Source organism: Tursiops truncatus, chromosome 1 (assembly GCF_011762595.2).
Source record: "Tursiops truncatus isolate mTurTru1 chromosome 1, mTurTru1.mat.Y, whole genome shotgun sequence".
NCBI lineage: Eukaryota > Metazoa > Chordata > Mammalia > Artiodactyla > Delphinidae > Tursiops > Tursiops truncatus.
In genome coordinates this window covers 75473557-75495376 of record NC_047034.1, presented here as the reverse complement: position 1 = coordinate 75495376, position 21820 = coordinate 75473557, and the positions used below count along the sequence as shown (strand labels likewise).

General features: G+C 41.8%; 2 protein-coding genes and 1 pseudogene across 5 annotated transcripts in view; 2 read left to right on the top strand and 1 right to left on the bottom strand.

The window, feature by feature from the left end:
- Window positions 1–5036: 5036 nt before the first annotated feature.
- Window positions 5037–5914, bottom strand: LOC117313398 (WW domain binding protein 1-like pseudogene; annotated as a pseudogene).
- Window positions 5915–12202: 6288 nt separating this feature from the next.
- Window positions 12203–12370, top strand: CTXND2 (cortexin domain containing 2). The gene has a single exon (XM_073809721.1). It carries the CDS (start codon window positions 12203–12205, stop codon window positions 12368–12370), a length of 168 nt encoding a protein of 55 aa, XP_073665822.1.
- An 8845-nt stretch (window positions 12371–21215) lies between these two features.
- Window positions 21216–21820, top strand: part of SETDB1 (SET domain bifurcated histone lysine methyltransferase 1) — a 30488-nt gene continuing 29883 nt past the window's right edge. For 3 of the 4 annotated variants that reach the window (XM_019919736.3, XM_019919734.3, XM_073807887.1), the window contains exon 1: window positions 21345–21468. The gene's annotated coding sequence lies outside the window, so the exon portion shown is untranslated. The other variant, XM_033859943.2, reaches the window with a different exon arrangement.

The window sequence follows — 21820 nt, the reverse complement described above, 5'->3', positions numbered from 1 at the left end:
TCACGGGCTCTAGGTGCATGGGCTTCAGTAGCTGTGGCATGTGGGCTCAGTAGTTGTGGCTCGCGGGCTGTAGAGCGCAGGCTCAGTAGTTGTTGTGCACAGGCTTATTTGCTCCGCAGCATGTGGGATCTTCCCAGAACAGGGCTCAAAGCCGCACTCCCTGCATTGGCAGGTGGATTCTTATCCACTGCACCACCAGGGAAGTCCCAAGACTTGTTTTGACACTTAAATTCTGGGACACACACAGGCTAAGCTTAAACTGGAATCCTTTCTTCAAGTCGTATCATACATTGAATATCTGTTACATTTCTAGCACCAAATGAACTGTATGTAACCCAGAGTAGTTGTCAGTACTTTGAACTGTGGAACTTCTTAGTCTCCCCTCTCTGCTGCTGTTACACACTATCAATACTGCACAACTGTGATATGGGAAGAGTTTGCTCTAGAACTCCACTTGAATGAAAAAGTAAAACAGCATTGACTTCCAGACACTCCATAGCAAGAGAAAAGGTGCAAGAAATGAGGAACATAGTAAACCCAGGGAGGATAATACTAGCAAACACTTATATAGCAGTTGTTAAGTGCCAGGCACTGTGCTGTGTTCTACATACACTTATTTATTTAATTTCAACATGTGCGTCATAGGATTATTGTATTATTATCCCCATTTTACAGATGAGGAAACCAAGGCTCTAAAAAGTTAAGTAACTTGCTCAGGATCACCAAACTTTATTAGAGCCAGGATCCAAATCCAGAGGGACTGACTACAGAATTCATGCTCTCCACTACCATGTTATATTTCATGACTGCCATTGAATTGTTCTCATTGGGGGTTGACTTATCTGGAAGGAAAGCCCTTTGCCCCTCTGAAACCAAGAATTGCATGGACAAGCAAGAGTTTCCAATGAGCTTTCTCTAAGCTGTTCCCTCTTCGGCTCTTCAGAGGACACCCCCACGAACACATAGTGATCTCTGGAGCCAATGAGTTCTGTATGCCAAAGAACTTTGGATTTCTGATAATATACTTGCAGTGCAGGAAAATTGTTCTTTTCCCTGCCTTCATCAAGTCTAATACTTTTTAAAATATTTATTTATTTATTTTGGCTGCGCTGGGTCTTAGTTGCTGCACACAAGATCTTCATTGTGGCATGCAGGCTCCTTAGTTGTGGCATGTGGGCTTCTTAGTTGCAGCATGCAGGATCTAGTTCCCCGACCAGGAATCAAACCCATGACCCTTCCGTTGGGAGTGCGGAGTTTTTACCCACTGGGCCACCAGGGAAGTCCCTTGATACATTCAAAAGAAGATATGTAACATATTAGTTATGAAACATAGTAATAAATGAACTATTATGAATCCATTACCCAGTTTAAAACATATAGCATTACCATTTCAGTGCATCTACCTGTGTGTTTTTCCTTTAAATCATCTTCCTGCCTCCTTCCCAGAAGTGATCATTATCCTGAATTTTCTATATCACTCCTTTGCTTTTTGGTTTTTTTGGCTGCGCACCCAGACCACAGCAGTGAAAGTGCCAAGTCTCAACCACTGGACTGCCAGGGAATTCCCTCCTTTGCTTTTTCAAAAATAGATTTATCACATAGGTATGCATCCCTAAATAGTGCATTGTTATTGTAAATAGTGTTTTATTTTGAGATTTATAAAAATAATATAATAATGTATGCAATCTTCTGTAATTTGCTTCTTTCACTCACTAATATGTTTCTAAGAGTCACCCATATTATTGGATGCAACTCTAGTTCATTCATTCATTCTTTTCACTGCTTTATAATATTCAATTGTGACTATGCCATAATTTTTGTGATAATTCTCCAGGCTGTGGTCATTTGAGTTGTTTGGTTTTTGCTTGTATGTACAATGCCACAATAGCATTCTTTTATATTTCTCCTGGTATATATACGGGAGTGGAATTGTTGGTTTGTGGAGAATATGTATATTCAACTTTAAGAGGTAATGCTAGATGGTTTTCTACAGGGGATTTTTATCAATTTGTACTTCGATACCACTGATCAGCAGTGTATAAGAACTTTGGATGAGTTGCATCCTTGCCAACACTTTGTATTATCAGACTTCTTAATGTCTACCAATCTAGTTGATAAAAAATTAACATCTGTATTTCAATGATTACTAGTGAACTTGAACACCTTTTCATATATTTTTGTACCTTTCATGTTTCTTTTTTTTTAATGCCAGTTCATGTCTTTTGCTAATTTTCCTATTATTTGTCCTTTACTTATTCAGTTGGAGGAGTTATTTTTCTAACTTTGGATACTAATCCTTTTTTAGAAATATGTTTCTCCAAGTTTGTGACTTGTATTTTTACTTACTTTATCATGTCTGTGGTGATCAGGAGTTCTTAACTCTGAAGTTAAACTTATCCATCTTTTAAAATATATGTTGTACCATTTGTGTCTGGTTTAAGAGATCTTTTCCTATTCTGAGGTCAAAAAAACATTCTGTATTTTCTTCTAAACGTTTTAAAGTTTGCTCTTGACCATAGATGTGTTTTTTTAAATGGATATCCTATTTTCCAGTATCACTTATTAAATAGTCCATTCTTTTTCTGCAGTCAAAAATGCCCATTCTGTTATAACTCAAGTTTCCCTAAATGTGCAATTTGTTTCTGGGCTTTCTAGTCTGCTCAAATAGTCTATTATCTACACATGTACATATACCCCATGTCAAAAATACTATAGCTCTGTAATAAACCTTAATAACTGATATGGGAAATCTCCCCACCCTATTCTTTTTCTTTAGAATGTCTTTTTAATTCTTGGGCCTGTGAGGTCCCATATACAATTAAGAAAATCAGTTTGTCAGTTTTCTCTAAAAACCCTGATGGGATTTTGGTGGAGTTACACTGCCTCTAAAGGTTAGTTTGGGGAGAGTTGGAATTAAAGCTCTACCATGTTGAATCCATAAATATGGCATATCTCTCTATTTACTTAGGTGTTTTTAATGACTTTCAGTAAAGTTTGATAATTTCTTCCAAACAGGTCCTGCTCAACTTTTCTTAGATTTATTTTTAAATACCTTATATATTCTTATGCTATTGTAAATAATGAGTTGTTTTGGTTTTGGTTTTTTTTGACCACGGCACATGGCTTGCAAGATCTTAGTTCCTCAACCAGGGATTGAACCTGGGCCACGGCAGTGAAAGTGCTCAATCCTAACCACTGGACCGCCAGGGAATTCCCAGTGGTGTCTTTTTTAAATTACATTTGCTTATTGTTTTGTTTTGTTTTGTTTTTCGGGGATCGATTTTATTTGGGCTTCTCACAGTGGTTAGAGCCACTCCGTCTTCAGAACAATCACAGCACAGGAAATGCACCACCGAGACTGCCCAGAAAAGTCTGACCAACTGAATCTTATTGCTTAAAATACACATATTCACAATAACTGACAAAAGGTGATGTGCCTCACAGGGGAATGTGTTAGCATTTGCAAATCTTCCGACTGTAGCACCAAACCCTCGACCAACCCCTTTCTTCTCGTTCACCTGGAACACAAGACTCCCTCACATCTCCCTGGCCCCCTCCCAAGTCCTTCAGCTCCCTACTTCCATCTTTCGTCATGCAGGGCAGCCTCATGTAGCAGGGGCCAGACTGTGACGCTGGACTCGAGCCCAGCTCCACCCGTTGCGTTTTCTTCTTTTCATGCCTTTTGGGTTGGATGCTGCAGTGAACCCAGCAGTAAACACGTGGACCAGTTCCCCACTCTGACTGGAGAAAGAATCCTGAGAGGGCCAGAATCCATCCCTTCGACCAGTTAACTCAAGCAGGGTTCATTTTGGTAAAACTTGACCTCCTTTGAGACACTTCAGTGAGTTGTTTGAGACAAAAACAAAAACCAAAAACCAAAAGGTGGCAGGAAAGGCATCTGAGGGCTGTGGCACATTTCTGCCCACTTTCACCACACATCAGCCACGCGCTGGACCTCAGCAGAGGGAGGTAAGCCCTATGGCACTGTGGTGGCCGCCAAACCCTCCTGGCAATTCTGGGCAGGGCTGACGTCCGGGCCACAGCCAGTCCAAGCTGGACACTGAAGATCCAGTCCAGCTTCTGTCGGAGGTTCCACCCTGGCCTTCTGTCCCAAGCGGTTGTGGATACCCCCGGGGGCTGAGGCCGAGGGTCAGGAGCAGCTGAGGGAGGCAAACAGGCTCAGAGCACGTTTCCATTTACAGGGAGCAGAACACAGGCCTCTGAGTGTCCACGGAGCAATGTGCAAATTGCAGTGATGGGTAAAGTAAAACCTCTACTTGGAGCACAGGATCTCTGGCAAACGTGGGGACTGCCGCCGACAGCGCTGCTGGGTACACCCAAGCGCACAGTCAGACATTTGCTCAGTAAACAGTAAATGCGTAAAACAAATTACCTTGAGAGGGCTGCGCCTGCTCCAAACGCATGGGTAACGTGAGCAGAGAGGCTGCCGTTCAAAGTGTAGTCACAGGAAAACAGGGCTGGGGGCTCACACACAACAGACACACACAGGTTATCCAAAAAGTCACTGTATACGGACTGCACTTTGTTCAACATGGATTTTGGTTTTGTGGACTCCAAACTCAGACACTCGTTCACCTCACAGCCTTGGATTTGTCTATTTTGTGTGTGTGTGTGTGTGTGTGTGTGTGTATACACATATATACACACATACACATATATACGTGTGTATTCATATATATACATATATACACCTTCCTTTCTTACCATAACATCAATGCCTAGTCTGAATGTCATCGTTCAAGAGTGGGGGAAGAACCAAACTCTTCATATGAACAGGGCTGGACAGGGAATGTTAGTTTCAGCAGTTTGCTTTCTCCATTCAGATTATTCCTATCAAAACTCAACTGGTTTTTGAAGCCAAACTACAGTAATAAGGATCCTGTGGTCCTTCAGGATGGCTGCCTTCACCCTCCTACCTGGGCCACTTAGACACTTTACATAGGCTACAAAATTAGTTACCCCACTCAAGGCGGGGCGGAGCAGGGAAAGGACATGAAAACCACAGATAACCAAGGCATTTTTTCCAAATGGTCAGTTTGAAAAAACAAACAAATAAACAAAACAACTTACTCAGAATCAAGAGAAAATACTGTGTGAGAGTCAGGCTGCGGGACTCCCCTTTCTCAGGTCCCACAGCCTCCTCATTTGTTCATAGAGAACAGTGAGACGTGAAGGCCGGCAGACGTGTGTTTGGGATGGGGGAGGTACTGATCACCTGTGCGCACAGATGAAAAGGGGAGAGATGCGGTAAGCTGCACCTCTATCCACTGCCACAGTGCAGGGCCTTCTGCTCACCCGTAGAAGTTCCAGAGATAGCCCCCAGCCAAGCCTGCACACAAAACTTCTCCTTCTGGCTCGACTGCTGGGTCTGCTGGCATGTTGGAGGACTCAGGGTCAGTGATGCTCGGGGGTCGCGTGCTGCTTCTGCTGGGCCCGGGCGAAGGGCTGCTCTGAGCCCCCTGGGAGCCCCTGGTGGGGTCGGCGCCCCGGGGGCTGCCGCCTGTAGGGCCACACTGTGCAGGCAGCTGCTGCTGGAGCTGGAAGGCACTGTATGGTGGGGCAGGAGTCGGAGTCGGTTCACCACTTCCTCATAAGGAGGTAGTAAATAGTTTGGCAAAAACCTGAAATAAAATGGCAGCGCTGAGTAATTGTGGGCTTCCCGGTAGGCGATCAGGTGGATTTCATGTTGCCGCTGTCGGACCTGACGGCGGTGCTTGGCTCGGCGGTGGTGGCACACGCAGCAGCAGCTCAGGAGGATGATGATGGTCCACAAGGGCCAGAACCACCAGAATTCAGAGTAGTAGCTGCAGCACTGAGACTGTCCACAGCAGTGTCCTGCGTCACAGATGTAGCTTTGATTGTTGGGACCCACGCAGGTTTCCTTATCCTGGTAAAGTGTTTGTCATCTGGCCAGTGGAGGCTAAAGGAGACTAGGGTTGAGGGCCCCTGAGTTTCTCATTTCGCAATCAAGGAATCTTGAGGGTGGGCATGGTCAGCCAGACACGGGATGGGGATAGCCAGCCTAGGCCCTGGAGAGCCTGTAATCCCACAGTCCCCAGTTCCACTTCTAGGAATCTAGCAAACTGGTCATTGCTCCACCTGGTCCTCATGGTACCTCAAACATCAGTCCAGCAACCACAGCACCCACAGAGTACCCAGCTTGTGCCCAGCACCCACAGATGAGGGGCATCCTGGACCTGGAAGAGAGAGCTGTCCTCCAGACACAGCTCTGGTGAAGTCCAGGACCCTCAGCTTCCCTCGTGGCGACCTGAGAACATCTAACGGTTTCTGCAGGCTGAGCGTGTGTGAGAACAAAATAACATTCGTGAGGCCGAAAATGAGAGGAGAGCCAAGATCTGCGGGGGATCAGCCCTGGCTGACAGGGGGCTGGGCAGCGCCTGGGGGAGCAGGGGCGCCACGCCACCCAGGAGCTTTCTCTTCTCCATCCCCCTCCCCCTCCTCCACCACGCTCCACCACCTCCCTCCTCCTCCTCCCTCTTCTTCCTTCTGCTTATTGTTTGTTACTGGCATTTAGAAATGCAGTTGACTTATGTATCTCATCCAGACACCTTGCTAAATTGCCTATTTCTCATATTTTCTATAGACTATTCTGAAGGAAATGACATCTGTGAATGACGAACATTTTTGTTTTTTCCTTTTAAATCTTTGTTTTTTCTTTTTTTTCTTTCTTTTTTTTTTTTTTTTTTTTTTGCGGTACGCGGGCCTCTCACTGCCTCAGCCTCTCCCGTCGCGGAACACAGGCTCCGGACGCGCAGGCTCAGACGCCATGGCTCACAGGCACAGCCGCTCTGCGGCATGTGGGATCTTCCCGGACCGGGGCACGAACCCGTGTCCCCCACATCGGCAGGCGGACTCTCAACCACTGCACCACCAGGGAAGCCCTTTTTTTTTCTTTCTTTATCTTATTTTACTGCACTGGCTAGAACGTCCAGAATGATGTTGAATAAAGTGAAGCTAGTGAACATCTTTGTCTTGTTCCCAATTTTAAAAGGAAAATCTTTCAACTTTTGACCATTAAGTAGGATGTTTGCTATACATTTTTTGTTGTTGGTACCTTTATTGGGTTAAAGGTGTTCCCTTCTACCCCTATTTTGCTAAGAATATTAATATGGGTGTTTTATATTAGTATTGAAATGTATCAAATGCTTTTTCTGCAACAACTGAGGTATTCATATGGTTTACATATATATATAGTACACTTCTACTTCTGGGATAAACTCAGCTTGGTATCTATATCCATCAAGGCTTACTTGCAGAGAACAGAAACCATTCTAGCTATTCTAAGCAGAACAGCATTTAATACATGGAATTAGGATGTTTTTAGTTTCAAATTACCAAAAAAAATCCCAAAGCCAACTCAAATGTGATTAAACAATATGTGGAAAAGTATGAGTTTGCTCAGTGTTGAATGCATGGTTCTATAAATCAAGCTTGTTAATTGTATTAATGAAATATTCTGTATCTTCACTGATTTCTGTCTAGTTGACCTATCAATGATTGAGAAGAATGTGTTTATTATCCACTACAGTTTTTATCAATTTCTCCCTATAGTCCTATTGTTTTCTTATTTCTCTTGAGACTATTTTATTAGGTGCATACAATTTAGAACTGTTACATCTTCCTACTGAATTTTGCCCTTCATCATAATGTTATTCCTCTGTATCCCTAATAATGCTTCTGGTCTTAAGGTCTATTTTGTCTGACATTAATATAGCACCTCAGTTATCTTTTGGTGAGTATTTACTTAGCATACATTTTACTTTCAATGTTTTTATGCCTTTAAATTTTAAGTGAGTCTCTTATAAACAACATATAGTTGGATTGGGGCCAAGACCGAAAAATAGATGTTTGTCATTTTTGGTCTGCTCAACATCCCAAACCTCGTCTTACTTGAGGGAAATCTTCCTTTATGTGAGTCTGTGAGAGGCAGAACATCATTTTCACTACAGTGCCTAGAGATACCAAATATTCCCTCTTCCACCCTGTGGTGGCTAAGTCCTGGGGCATGACTCAGCCTTGACCAGTCGGATGCTCCAGCCAGGGTCTGGAATATTGAATGACACAAAGATGACACAATTTATAATTCAGGCATGGCAGAGGCAGAGTATCCAATGACGGTAGCAGCAGTGCTCAGCAGCAGCAGTGTCCAATTGTGGTAGTGTCCAGTGCCGACAGTGCCCTAACCAGACTTTTCCTGTGCTGACCTTGGCTGTGGTTCCCAATTCCTGGCCTCTCTTGGTTTCTGCTTGTTTTATAGGACCAGTTCTCCTTCTGCTTGATTCTGGAAGCCACCTGATCTCTTTATAATAAATACCCTTTTTTGCTTAAGTAAAGGAAACCCTGTTTCTATCGCTTGCAAACAAGAATCCTGACGGATATAAAAGTGTTCTTTCTTCCTCTGGAATTGATGAAGAGGAGATAATATGAAAGGGGAATATGTGAGGTCTGGATTTTCTGGAGCCATTCTTGTTACAACAGGGAACCCAGCCTGGGTATAAAATCAACATAGAAGAAAGGTAGACATATAAATGCAGAACCCTGATAACGTCTTGAATCTCTGGATCCAACCATACCTAAAGTTATCCTTACTCTGGACTTCAGTCTTATAAGTCAATAAATTTCATGTATTATTTAATCTCACTTAAGTGGACTTCTCTGTCTCTTGCAACCAAAAACATCCTACCTGATACCTTTCCATTCTGCCTTTGAAAAGGAATCCCTCGTTTGATTCTGCAATAGGCTTTTAGCTGCTATTCTTTCTTTCCTAGATGAACTCCTCATAAACGATTTAAAATCTCAGTGTCTTCATTTCCTCACTGCCCTTTCCTGCTTAATCCACTAAAGTCTGGATTCCTTCTTTACCACTCTGCTAACACTATCCTTTTACATCAGCAACAGTCTTCTCCTTTCTTAATTCAGTGCCACATTCTCAAAGTCATTCATTCATTCAATTAGCATCTTTACAAAGTGTAGTGCTACTGTCATTCATTGAACAGATACTTACTGAACATCTAATGTATGCCAGACTTTTAGATAAAAAAACAAATTATAGGGCTTCCCTGGTGGCGCAGTGGTTGAGAATCCGCCTGCCGATGCAGGAGACACGGGTTCGTGCCCCGGTCCGGGAAGGTCCCACATGCCGCGGAGCGTCTGGGTCCGTGAGCCATGGCCGCTGAGCCTGCACGTCCGGAGCCTGTGCTCGGCAACGGGAGAGGCCACAACAGTGAGAGGCCAGCGTTCCGCAAAAAAAAAAAAAAAAAAAAAAAAATTATATAGGGTCCTTAGTCTCATGTAGGATTACTATTTTATCAGAGAAGACAGAAACTAACTATAATAAACTATAGTGAATGTTACTAGAATATCTCCCTAGGAAATTAACATTTAAGCTAAGGCCTAAAAGTTGAATGTAGAAGGATGGGAGTAATGCAAAGATAATGTTAACAGAAAAGGGATGGAGGCAAAGGAGGATCATGCAAAACTCATGGAACTGTGAGAAGCCCAGCATTGCTGGGTAAAAAAGTACAAAGAAAAGAGTGGCAGGAAACAAGATGAGACCAAATCGTGGACAGCCTTGAAACCCCATCAAGAAGTTTGAAGACAGTGGGAAGCTGCTGAAGGATTTTAATCTGCAGACTGATTGATTTACATTTGTTAAAGATTGCTTTGTGGTTTGGAGGAGAATAAGAGTGTTTTCAGGAGATCAGAGAGTATTTGCAGGTGTCTGGCATTTGATGGCCTAGAGCACAGGGGTGGCCATAAGGGATAAAGTAAAGGGAATTGATCTGAGACATATTTGGGAAGTAGGCCTGAAAGGATATTAACAGAGGTAGAGAGTGATAAGCCACTGAAATGCTCAATGCAAAAATACACATGACTCTGCACTGTAGAAAGGATAAGGCACATAAAGAATGTAATACATACGTAAATGAGATACATATCTTAAAGACGGTACAAATATCTACCAATCTTCCCCCATTTTCCAGCTACCAGACTAGTTTTTCTCTCATCTTCAGTTTAGGAACACTTCCTTACAATTCTCTGCCTCTGCCCATTATGAACGCAATTCTTGATATTGTTTCACAGAGCAATTTATCTCCTCACCATCCCAATTAATCTTTTATAAAACAATATTTTAGTTTTCTCTGTGTGTCACCAAAAGACCCATTAAACCATTTTTCACAACAAATCTATTGACATTTTTTCTCTCTAGGCTTGGATGATGTTCAGGACTCTTTCGCTCATGATGTGCTTTTCGTGAGCTCCCCAGAAATTCCCTCACTAGGGTTATCTAACTGCAGGATCCCTCCAGGTCAATGTTTCTCCTCTGACTGGTCGTTACAATGCTGAATCCGAGTTCACCTCCAGCCATTTTCTATTAAGGTAACCGTCATCTTAGCAAGAAGCTCTGTTGGGCTAGATCCTCTTTTATGTGACCCCCAGGCTGGTCCCTATCTGTGGTCCGTATCTGGTCCTCAAGAAAAAAAAAAATCCCCCTTGATCAATTCAATCTCAACGCTGCCTTCTTCTCTACTGCCACAGGCTGCTTCAGCCAACCTCTTTTCTTTCTTTCTTTTTTCAAATTTTGTTTTACTATGGTAAGAACACTTAACATGAGATATACCTTAACAAATTTTTAAGTGTATGATACATTATCATTCACTACACGTGCAATGTCATACAGCAGATCTTTAGAGCTTATCCATCTTGCTTCACTGAAACTTTATGCCTGCTGATTAGCGTAATTCCCCATGACTAATGATGTTGAGCATTTTTTCATGTACTTATCGGCCATTTGTATATCTTCCTTAGAGGAATATCTATTCACATCCTTTGCCCAATTTTTAATTGGGTTGTGTTATTATTTAGTTGTAAGAATACTTTAGATATTCTAGATACAAATCCCTTATCAGATATAAGATTTGCTAACATTTTCTTCCATTGTGTGGGTTTTTTCACTTTCTTGATAGTGTCTTTTGAAGCTCAAAAGTTTTAAATTTTGAAGAAGTCCAATTTATCTATTTTTTTCTTTTGTTGCCTGTGATTTTGATGTCATATCTAAAAATCCTTTGCCAAATCCAAAGTTATGAAAATTTACCCCTTTGTTTTCTTCTGCGTTCTATAGTTTTAGTTCTTACATTTGGGTCTTTGATCTATTTTGAGTTAATATTTATATATGGTGTGAAGAAAGGGTCCAACTTCATTCTTTGGCATATGGCTATTCAGTTGTCCAAGCACCATTTGTTTTCTTTCCTCATTGAATGGTATTGGCACCCTTCTCAAAAATCAGTTGACAATACATATATGAGTTTATTTCTGTACTCTCAATTCTATTCCATTGATCTATATGTCTATCCTTATGCCAATACGACACTATCTCAATAACTGTAGCTTTATGGTGAGTTTTGAAATTGAGAAGAGGGAGTCCTCTGACTTTGTTCTTTTCAGTATTGTTTTGGTGGATTAAGCTGTCTTTTGTTTTTTGGGGGTTTTTTGCTGCATCACACGGCATGTAGGATCTTAGTTCCCTGACCAGGGATCGAACCCACACCACGTGCATTGAAAGCTCAGTTTCTTAACCACTGGGCCACCAGGGAAGTCCGATTAAGTTTTAATAACTGAAACTGATCACTTCTGCGACATACCTGATTTTTAATTAAGACATGGGAATGACAGCACATAGTGATTAGAAAAAATAAAACAATTTTATGTTCATACCTACTAAGTTAAGACCCTACAAGAAATTACTTAAAGTACTCAGAATTTGAATAAATATTAGAGAACGATTTGGACTTAACACAGAACTGGGGTGTTCAAGACAATTTTACCTGGATTTAACAGAGCAAGGAAGCCCCAGTTGATTTCTGAGATACACATAATTGCTCATGTTTTGCCTTGGAGTATTTCTTCCGCTTTTGCATATGTGTATTTCTTGAAGGTCACCTATACTAATGTTATCAGTTTCACAAGTGCCTCAAATAAATCTTGCTAATTTTTTTTGAAAACCCTCTGGTTTCAGCATAGCATTATTAAGAAAATACATATATACATATACAAACCAGTAAACTTGTTTTATCCTCTTTTGTCTAGGAATATGACAAATCTGAAGACATTCCCGAGGAAGTAGCTACAGCTGGACAAGGGTAAAGAGGTGTGTGTTCTCATGGATGATTCAAGCCTGTCCAGCAGTGTTGATGTAGACAAAGGCTTTGCCATTGCCTTTGTTGTTCTTCTTTTTTTGTTCCTAATGGTGATGATTTTTCGGTGTGCCAAGTTGGTGAAGAATCCCTATAAGGCCAGCTCCACAGCCACAGAATCATCTCTGAGCTGAACTATGAAAAAGCCTGGTAGACCTTCCTTCACAGGAGATATGAAATCTTTTATACAGACATTTATGAAACAGACTTTTATTATTTCACCTCCCTGTTTCTCAGCCTTCTCACTCTTGCATTCCACAATAGGCACATGAGGTTGAGTTGAGAATAATAACAAGGATGAAACACAAGTCAGTCTGTGTTGTTCCTATTCAGGAAAATAGTTACCAAAGTGGGACAGAGACAGGTTGAACTTATTGATTAAAATAAGGCCATGATGGGCTCCCCTGGTGGCGCAGTGGTTGAGAGTCCGCCTGCTGATGCAGGGGACATGGGTTCATGCCCCGGTCCGGGAAGATCCCACATGCCGCGGAGCAGCTGGGCCCGTGAGCCATGGCCGCTGAGCTTGCGCGTCCGGAGCCTGTGCTCCGCAACGGGAGAGGCCACAACAGTGAGAGGCCCGTGTACAGCAAAAAAAAAAAAAAAATAAGGCCATGGGTTTCAATCCTCCAGTATCTAATATTCTTAAGATAAGAAAGTTGGCCATAATTTTATGAGGTAATGTAATATAATATCATGATGCTTGGTAAGGTGCATCTAAAACTAGAAGCCCTCCTAGAGGTGGCCCTAGGAAGTACCTTTAGCTATGCAAATATAAGGGCAGCAGGAACCTTATAAGATAAAGAGTCTTACAGGACCTTTTTAGTGTGTGAGGTTTTATAAAACGTGATGACCTGGGGCTTCCCTGGTGGCACAGTGGTTGAGAATCTGCCTGCCAGTGCAGGGGACGTGGGTTCAAGCCCTGGTCCGGGAAGATCCCACATGCCGGGGAGCAACTAAGCCACGCGCCACAACTACTGAGCCTGCGCTCTAGAGCCCGCAAGCCACAACTACTGAACCCGCAAGCCACAACTACTGAAGCCCGTGCGCCTAGAGCCCCAGCTCCTCAACAAGAGAAGCCACCACAATGAGAAGCCCGCGCACTGCAATGGAGAGTAGCCTCCACTTGCCGCAACTAGAGGAAGCCCGTGCGCAGCAACGAAGACCCAACGCAGCCAAAAAAAGAAAAAAAAAGAGCTGATGCCCTTCTCAAGCAGGCAGAGCTCTGTGGTAGAGGGGAACAAATTTGCCTTGCGTGAGTCCCTTAACCTCCCTCAGCCTACATTTACTCATTTACTCATTTATAAAATAACATCTAGTGGGTTGAAAAGAGGCCCTCAAAATGATATGTCCATGTCCTTACCCCTGAAATCTATGAATGTGACCTTATTTGGATAAAGGGTCTTTGCAAATGGAAAGTTAAGGACGTCAAGATGAACTCAACCTGGATTAGTGGGGTGAGCCCTAAATCCAATGACAAGTGTCTTTATAAAAGACAGAAGAGAAGACACAGAGAGAGGGAGATGAAAAGGTCATGTGAAGATGAGTGCAGAGATTGGAGTTCTGCAACCACATCTAAAGAATCCTTGGTGGGAGCCATCAGAAGCTGGAAGAGGCAAGGATGTATTCTCCCCAGAGCCTTTGGAGGGAGTGCAGCCCTGCCAACACCTTGATTTTGGACTTCTAGGCTCCAGAACTCTGAGACAAAATTCTATTGTTTTAAGCCACCTAGTTTGTCTCAACTCTGAGACAAAATTCTATTGTTTTAAGCCATAATTTGTTATGGCAGTCACAGGAAGTTCATATATAATACATCATGATGATGATGATGAGTGTCACAATCAGCATCCCAGGGACCTTTTAAGAGAAAAAAGAAGGAAATCATAATGCCTACTCTCCAAAGTCTGAAGTTAATGGAAATTTGGTAGAGTGAACTAGGGCTAACCGGCAGGAAAGTCTGTAAGAGAATTCATTAGAAGGAAAGGAGGTATCTAGGCCACTGACCAAGGCTCAACACAGGTTTGGCTGAAGAGAATTGGTTCTAGCACAGTAAATAATAGAGACTAAAGCTCTCAAGTCCAGCCAGGCTGGCCAAATGTTCTAGGCAACAGTGACCTCGCATGGGAATGTGAACTAAGAGAGTTGTAACCCTGGAATCTAAGTGTGGGGCATCACTTGGGCTTGTGCAGGGACTTGTACCAGCATGCAGTCACTTCAGAGGAGACTTGTATCCTTGGGACCATGCTGGACCAGGCTTTAGCAGCAATACGAAATGGTATGGAGACATAACTCTAGCCATGCACTGTTAGCAGAGACTTGATAATTGTCTGTGTTCCTGATTCCTGGAAGCAGGACTGCCCCCCTGCTTGGCATGAGTAAATGCTCAGGATTATTTGAAAATGGAGGCAGGGATACTGGAGCCTTCCACTGGAGATACTAGACTTTGCCTTCACCAGAACAGATGGTGCTGTATTGGTTAAACTGGAGAAAGAGAGCAAGAGGTGATTGTACCCTTATTGGCTGAAAAGAAATTCAGGACAAGGTGCAGGTCAGCGTACAATGAAAGCAGATTAAGATTGAAGCAGTACTTGAGGGTTACATGTGTTTCCCTCCAGAAGCTCAGAAATTAACCTTTTCTCCACCTTATAAAATAAAATGCAAGACAAACACATGGTTAATGAGAGCATCCATATATAGTCACTAGAGAGTGACAGGTTTGACTGTTATCCTACTTTCTCCAGTAACCTATCCAAGGAAAAAAAAAAAGTGCGTCAGTCAGAAGAAACGGATCATATGTGGAAGCAGAGAAAGAGTAGCAACCCAAGGCAAACTCACACAGGGCCAGAGTGAATGCTGTTCAGGAAAGAAGGCAATTAGCCATTGGACAGCTGATTATTTCTAGGCTCAGTAGCCAGATAGTCCTTGGTGCGGAGATTCAGGGAGCTGCAGCCCACAGACCTTGGGTCTGTCTGGTTTTATTGCCCACATTACCTCTGTTAATCTGGTGTCCTTAAACATTCCTTTCACTTACCTTAAACTGGCGATTTAGAAATCCAGTGGGTCTGCAAAGAAGTTTTATTGGGCCAGACCCCCTCCAGTGTAATCTACAAAGCGTGTGTGGTTATGTGTTGGGTTTTATATTTGCTTTTTGAGTTGACATTTTAAAATTATTATTGTAAAAGTAACAAATGCACATAATAAAAAAAATTTTTTTTCAATCATTACCTAAGGATAAAAATGCAGAAAGTTCCTAGACATTGCCTTGTTTCCCAATCCTTCTTTCTAGAGGTAACTGCAATTAAGGTAGTTTGTTTTTGCATATATGTGTATCTTTCCAGACATTCTTCTTTTCCTTTTATTTTTAAAGTAATATTTTTGAATAAACTATCTATTTTCATGTTTCAAAATTCAAAAGGTATAAAATGGTGTACTGTAAAAACTCTTACTCTCACTCTTGTCCCCCACCCTTCCATTTGCCCTCTTCAGAGACAACCAGTGTTAATTTCTTAGGTATCCATCCAGTGATATTTTATGTATATGTATAAAAATGTATATTTTTACTATTATTTAACAACTAATAGCATGGTGTATACCATGTTCTGCACTTGTTTTTCTCATTTAATAAAGTGTCTTGAAAATCACTTCATATTAATACACAAAGAGATTCCTTAGCCTTTTTTAAAAAACACAGCTGAAAAGTATGCCCCTGTTTCGGTGTGCCATAGTTTGTTTAACCAACCCTTGCTGATGAAAATTTATTTTGCTTCTAAATATTTTGTTATTTCAAACAATGTTGTAGAAGATAATTTAGCACTGTATGTCATTTCAAAGGTATGTATTTTAATTCCTAGAATTTGAATTGCTGATTCAGAGTATTGCAGAATTAACAAAATTTTTGAATTAGTTGTCAATATTCAAAACTCAGAAGCTTTCATAAAAAAAAAATACGGGTTTTTAAGTTCACTTGAAAAATTGGAGATCTGGCAGCATGATATGTGTGACACAGGACAAACATTAGCTAAACCTAAATATCATCAACTGCTACCTGTAGGTGAGACACGTATTTCCCAGGTGACCACAGTCCTCACTCACTCCATTTTGCTTCTGTACAATACTTTCCTGATGCCTGAAACCCTCTGAGTTTTTAATCCCTATGTTCCTTTGTTTTGATTCTGAGATCACACAGTAACCTTCAGATTATGATCTAATTTCCCCCAAGTCTGTCTCCAAGGAAAGGATTATTTGGCATTCCAAGGTTCTGGACCCCATACTATGATTTCTCATGATCAAGTACTAAGTAGCATATGGTTGTGATTTTTCAACATATCACAATAGATTACAGGAGTGAATATGCTGAGCACACCAACATGAGCATTCCAAATGGTGTATCAGTTATTTATTACTTCATATTATTAAGCTGACAATAAGCTGTCTACTTCAATAATTTGTAAAATTTAATAATGTGAGTCATTTATATCAGGGCCTCATCATCTCTGACTACAGTTAGTCTTCAGTACTTAAAAAAAAATGAAGCCAGAGCTTGGCTCCCTAATATTGCCCTGAAAAGGATTATACAGCTCAAACCTGCCTTTCCTATAGTGCTTCTCAAATTTTAGTGAGCAAATTACTTGGACGTCTTATTAAAATTCAGATTCTGATTCAGTACATCCGGAGTGGGGCCAGAGATTTAGGTTCTCTAGCAGGCTCCCTGATTGCATGTTTAGCAACAAGTCCTTAGAAGACACTTCCCTGAGTCCCACTGCTGATCTACTGAACTGATCACTTCACCTCCTCAGGGCAATGAAGAAATCAGACTGGAATGTGATGCTCCAAATAGCTCCTGTTTCTCTTCAACATCCCCATTCCTCATTTCCACCCCCAGCCCACCCACACACACATCAGAAAGCTGAACGAATCTAACTAATAGAAACATAATCAGGGCAGAGCAAAGATTTCCCTTTAATCATCACACATTACAGAGCACGGCATGTACGGGGCAATATGTCAGTTGCTAGGGGAAACAAAGATGATTAATATAGGAACTCAGCATTGAGATGATCTCAAACCAGCAGAGGAAACACACATACACAGATAACAGACAAGTGGAAAGGAACTAAGGTAACAGAAGAACAGAGGCAAGAGTTAATTCTGCAGGGGGTAAATGATGGTCTAGAACAATGATTCTTTTTTTTTGTTTTTTTTGGCTGTGTTGGGGCTTTGTTGCTGTGCATAGGCTGTCTCTAATTGCAGTGAGCAGGGCCTACTCTTCCTTGTGGTGCGTGCGCTTCTCATTGCGGTGGCTTCTTTTGTTGCAGAGTAGGGGCTCCATGCGTGCAGGCTTCAGTAGTTGTGGCTCGCAGGCTCAGTAGTTGTGGCATGCGGGCTCTAGAGCGCAGGCTCAGTAGTTGTGGAGCACAGGCTTAGTTGCTCTGTGGCATGTGAGATCTTCCCAGACCAGGTATTGAACCCGTGTCTCCTGCGTTGGCAGGCAGATTCTTAACCACTGTGCCACCAGGGAAGTCCCTAGAACAATGATTCTTAAACTCTGGTCCCAGTACCAATGGCATGGGCATCAACTGGGAAAATTTTAGACATGCAAATTCTCAGACTCCACCCAGACCTACTCCAAGTGTGGTGTGGGGACAGCAATCTGTGGTTTAACAAGCCCTCCAGGTGATTCTGATACATACTAAAGTTTGACAACTGCTGGTCTATGAAAACTTCACAGAGAACACATTTGAGTTGGGCCTTAGAGAATTAATATTTCACCAACAGAAAGGGAAGGGTCATTCCAGGAGATAGATCACAGTAAACAAAAGTATGAAGATATAAAAGTGAAATGCATAAAATTGTTGTGTAAATAGCATATAATCAGGAGTGTGAAAGGAGAAATGGGAAACATGGCCAGAGAGGTAAATTGGGGCCAAATTATGAAGAGCCTCAAATTTTATACTGTAAAGTTTAAACATAAAGAAAACAGTTTTAAAGCAGGGGAGTGACATGATCAGAGCTAGTGATAGAACTGATCTACAGTAAGGCCTATCAATTAGGAGACTATTTTGTCCTGGCAAGAAATAAGATCTAGGGGACTTCCCTGGTGGTCCAGTGGTTAAGACTCTAGGCTTCCAATGCAGGGGGAGCGAGTTCAATCCCTGGTTGGGGAACTAAGATCCCACATGCTGCGTGGTGTGGCCAAAAAAAAATAGAAAGAAAGAAGAAAAAAATAAAGGCAGTAGAATAGGAAAAGAAAGGAGGGAAAAGATATAAAAAGCATTCATAAGCTAGGATAAACAAGCTGTATTGTATAAAGGTTTAAAACCACAAGCTGTAAGGCCAAACTGCTATGCTCTGACACTTTTTAACTTTGTGGTTTGGGAAATTTATTTAATTCTGTACCTCAGTTTTCTCATCCATAAAAAAAGAGACAATAATATATACAATGGAATGTTATTCACCCATAAAAATGGATGAAATCTTGCCATTTGAGACAATATGAATGGACCTGAGGGCATAATGCTAACTGAAGTAATTCAGACAGAGAAAGACAAATACTGTATAATCTCATTTATATGTGGAATCTTAAAAAAAAATAAAGACCACCAAAAACCAATTTGTACAGAGAACAAATTGATGGTTTCCAGAGATGGCAGGGGGCGGGGGGGGGGGTGGTTAGGTGAAATGGGTGAAGGGAGTTGAAAGGTACAAACTTCTAGTTATGAAATAAAGAAGTCATGGTGATGTAATATACAGCATGGCTACTATAGTTAATAATACTGTATTGCATATTTGAAAGTTGCTAAGAAAAATATCATAAAATTTCTCATCACAAGAAAAAATTATGTATGGTAGCATGTTAACTAGAATTATTGTGGTGATCATTTTGCAATATACACAAATATCAAAAAAATTATTTGATACACCTGGAACTAACATAATGTTGTAAGTCAGTTATACCTCAGTTTAAAAATTTTAATTTAAAAAAGGAGACAATAATAATAGTTTCTACCTCATAGGATTATTGTGAGGATTAAATTAATGACTGTAAAGTGCTTAGAACAGTGCCTGGTATGAAGTAAACACTCAATAGATATCGTGTGTGTGTGTGTGTGTGTGTGTGTGTGTGTGTGTGTGTGTGTGTTTTATAAGGAGTAATATGTCTAAAATTTCTAGCTCAGGTTACAAAATAATACGATCATGAGGTGAGTCTGGAATATTCTGAATTTCAAATATCTAGAGGAGACATTTACTTCTCCGTACCTCAATTCCTGGTGTCTTAACAATTAGAAATAGGCAGTTAGCGTGGTCCCAGGAAACTGGTGGGCAGGTGATATGAGCATAGGTGAAAGTGTGGTTACCAGGATAGGATTTTAAAAACTTTGATGATCCTGGATGCTCAGGCCCTATTTCCAGTCTTACAGAGCAGGTTCTGGGGACCTCCTTGGTGGTCCAGTGGTTAACACTCCAGGCTTCCAATGCTGGGGGCACGGGTTCCATCCCTAGTTGGGGAACTAAGATCCCACATGCATGCGGCACGGTCAAAAAAAAAAAAAGGAGGTTCTGGTTTATACTTTTTAAATGAAGTTAGGTGCAGTTAGTGTAAATATAGCTGAACAAATTAAAGCAATAATGAGAGTCTGTGGTAGTCAATAGTGCTGATTCATCAAATACATCTGCTTCTCCCTCCTTCCAGAGATGAGATGTGACTGTTCTTCTTGGCCCCCTTGTGTTTGGGTAGGGCCTTATGACTCATTCAAGCCAATGAGTTGAAAAGTAGTGTCCTGAGTCACTGTAATTGCCAACGTGAGACCCTCTAGTGTTCTCTCCTTTTGGCAGGGCAGCTCATCAGCCTGGGTTTCTGAGTAGCTATCATGAGCAGAGCTCCACTGTCAACTTTCTAGAGATGAATATGCAGTGTGAGCAAGTAATATGTGTTTTTGTTTTAAGCTTTTGGAGTTGTTTCTGCACATAGCACAGTCTGTCCTGATACAGATACTATTTAAACACATATCAAATTCTTAAAAACTAAACAGTTACCAGTGACTTCCCTGGTGATGCAGTGGATAGGACTCTGTGCTCCCAGTGCAGGGAGCCTGGGTTCAATCCCTGGTCAGGGAGCTAGATCCCACATGCATGCAGCAACTAAGAGTTCCCATGCCACAACTAAGGAGCCCACCTGCCGCAACTTAGACCTGGTGCAACCAAGTAAATAAATAAATTAATTTAATAAATAAATAGTTAACAAATAGTCCTAATGAGGGTGTGGGGAAAAGAGATACTTTCACAGATTTGCTAGTGGAAGTAAAAATTGTTTCAACCTTTTGAAAAGTAATTTGACAGCAGATCCTAATAAAAATGGGAGAAAGTACATTATTTTTTTACTCAGATTCCATTTTGGGGAATCTCTTTCACAGAAATTAAAGTACTACTGCAAACGGATGTTAATGTTTATTGTTGAGTTATTTGTAGTGCCTAAAAATTGAAAACAATCTAAATTCCTAAATATGGTTTAGCCATATTATGAAATATTATGCAACTGTTAAAAAGACAACTTTTATCCTTTTTATTGACTTCATGTTATGTCCACATGTTAAATGAAAACAAAACATAACAAAAAAATCCACATGTTTGACCTGTACACCCAGGCCTAGAAAAGTAAGCTGTTTTATCTCAAAGGAGCAGGGATGGTTAAGTGATGGGGTGGAGAGGAAATTTTCATATTTTTCTTATTACAACTTAATATTCGACTTGTTACAATTTGTACAACTTACGTAATAAAACAAACTCAAGTAAAAGTGAGAAACAATTCTAAACCTAAGGGTGTTTGCCAACAGAGCCTTTACACAATAAACTTAGTATTGCTGTCACCAATTGGGGGTGGTGGAAGAGGCGGAGCTTCTGTAATATACTCTAGGCCACGCCCACTGAGGTCCCACGCCCACTGAGGTGCCGTTCCGGTCGTTTCTCACGTGTGCCCTGGAAGGCTCTGCCTCGACGCATGCGTACTCGCCTGAGTTTGCCCAGCCTTTGAGGGTTACCCTGCACCTTTGGGTTTGACCCCGTCAGGCTACCGTCGCGGCGACCGGAACGGCACCTCAGGTTTGCTTCCGGCGTCTTTTTTTTTTTTTTTTCCCCTTCCCCTTCCCTCCCTCACGCTTCTTCCCCTCCCCCTGCTCCCTTTTCCCTTTGGTTTCGTTCTTTCCTACAGAGGCCGACCCCTGAGTCGTGAGTCTGGTTGGTAAGAAAGAGCCCTCATAGCTGGAAGCTGGGAGGTGTGGGAAATACTGTTAATTGAGGTATTTGGAGACCAAGGGCTTGTATGGAATGTTTTGTTTGTGGTAGGAGGTCGGGCGAGAGTGGGAAGGAGGTCTTCCGCGGGAGACTAGCGGGGGCGGGGTTGAGCTGGGTTTGCGGGTGGGTGGGACGCACCCCTAAAATGGATAGCGCGGGGGTGGGGCGGTGTGTGGGCCAAAGAAAAATGGAGGCAGTGAGAACTGGCGCTGGGGTCGCACGGCATTATGGCATCAGTTTTGCTTTAACCGTTTGATAAAAAAAGCAGTTAACACCAATGTGAGTTGTATGTGGGAGTA

Coding starts and splice junctions, on each gene's coding strand:
- CTXND2 (XM_073809721.1), top strand. CDS start 12,203: ATGGATGATTCAAGCCTGTCCAGCAGTGTTGATGTAGACAAAGGCTTT.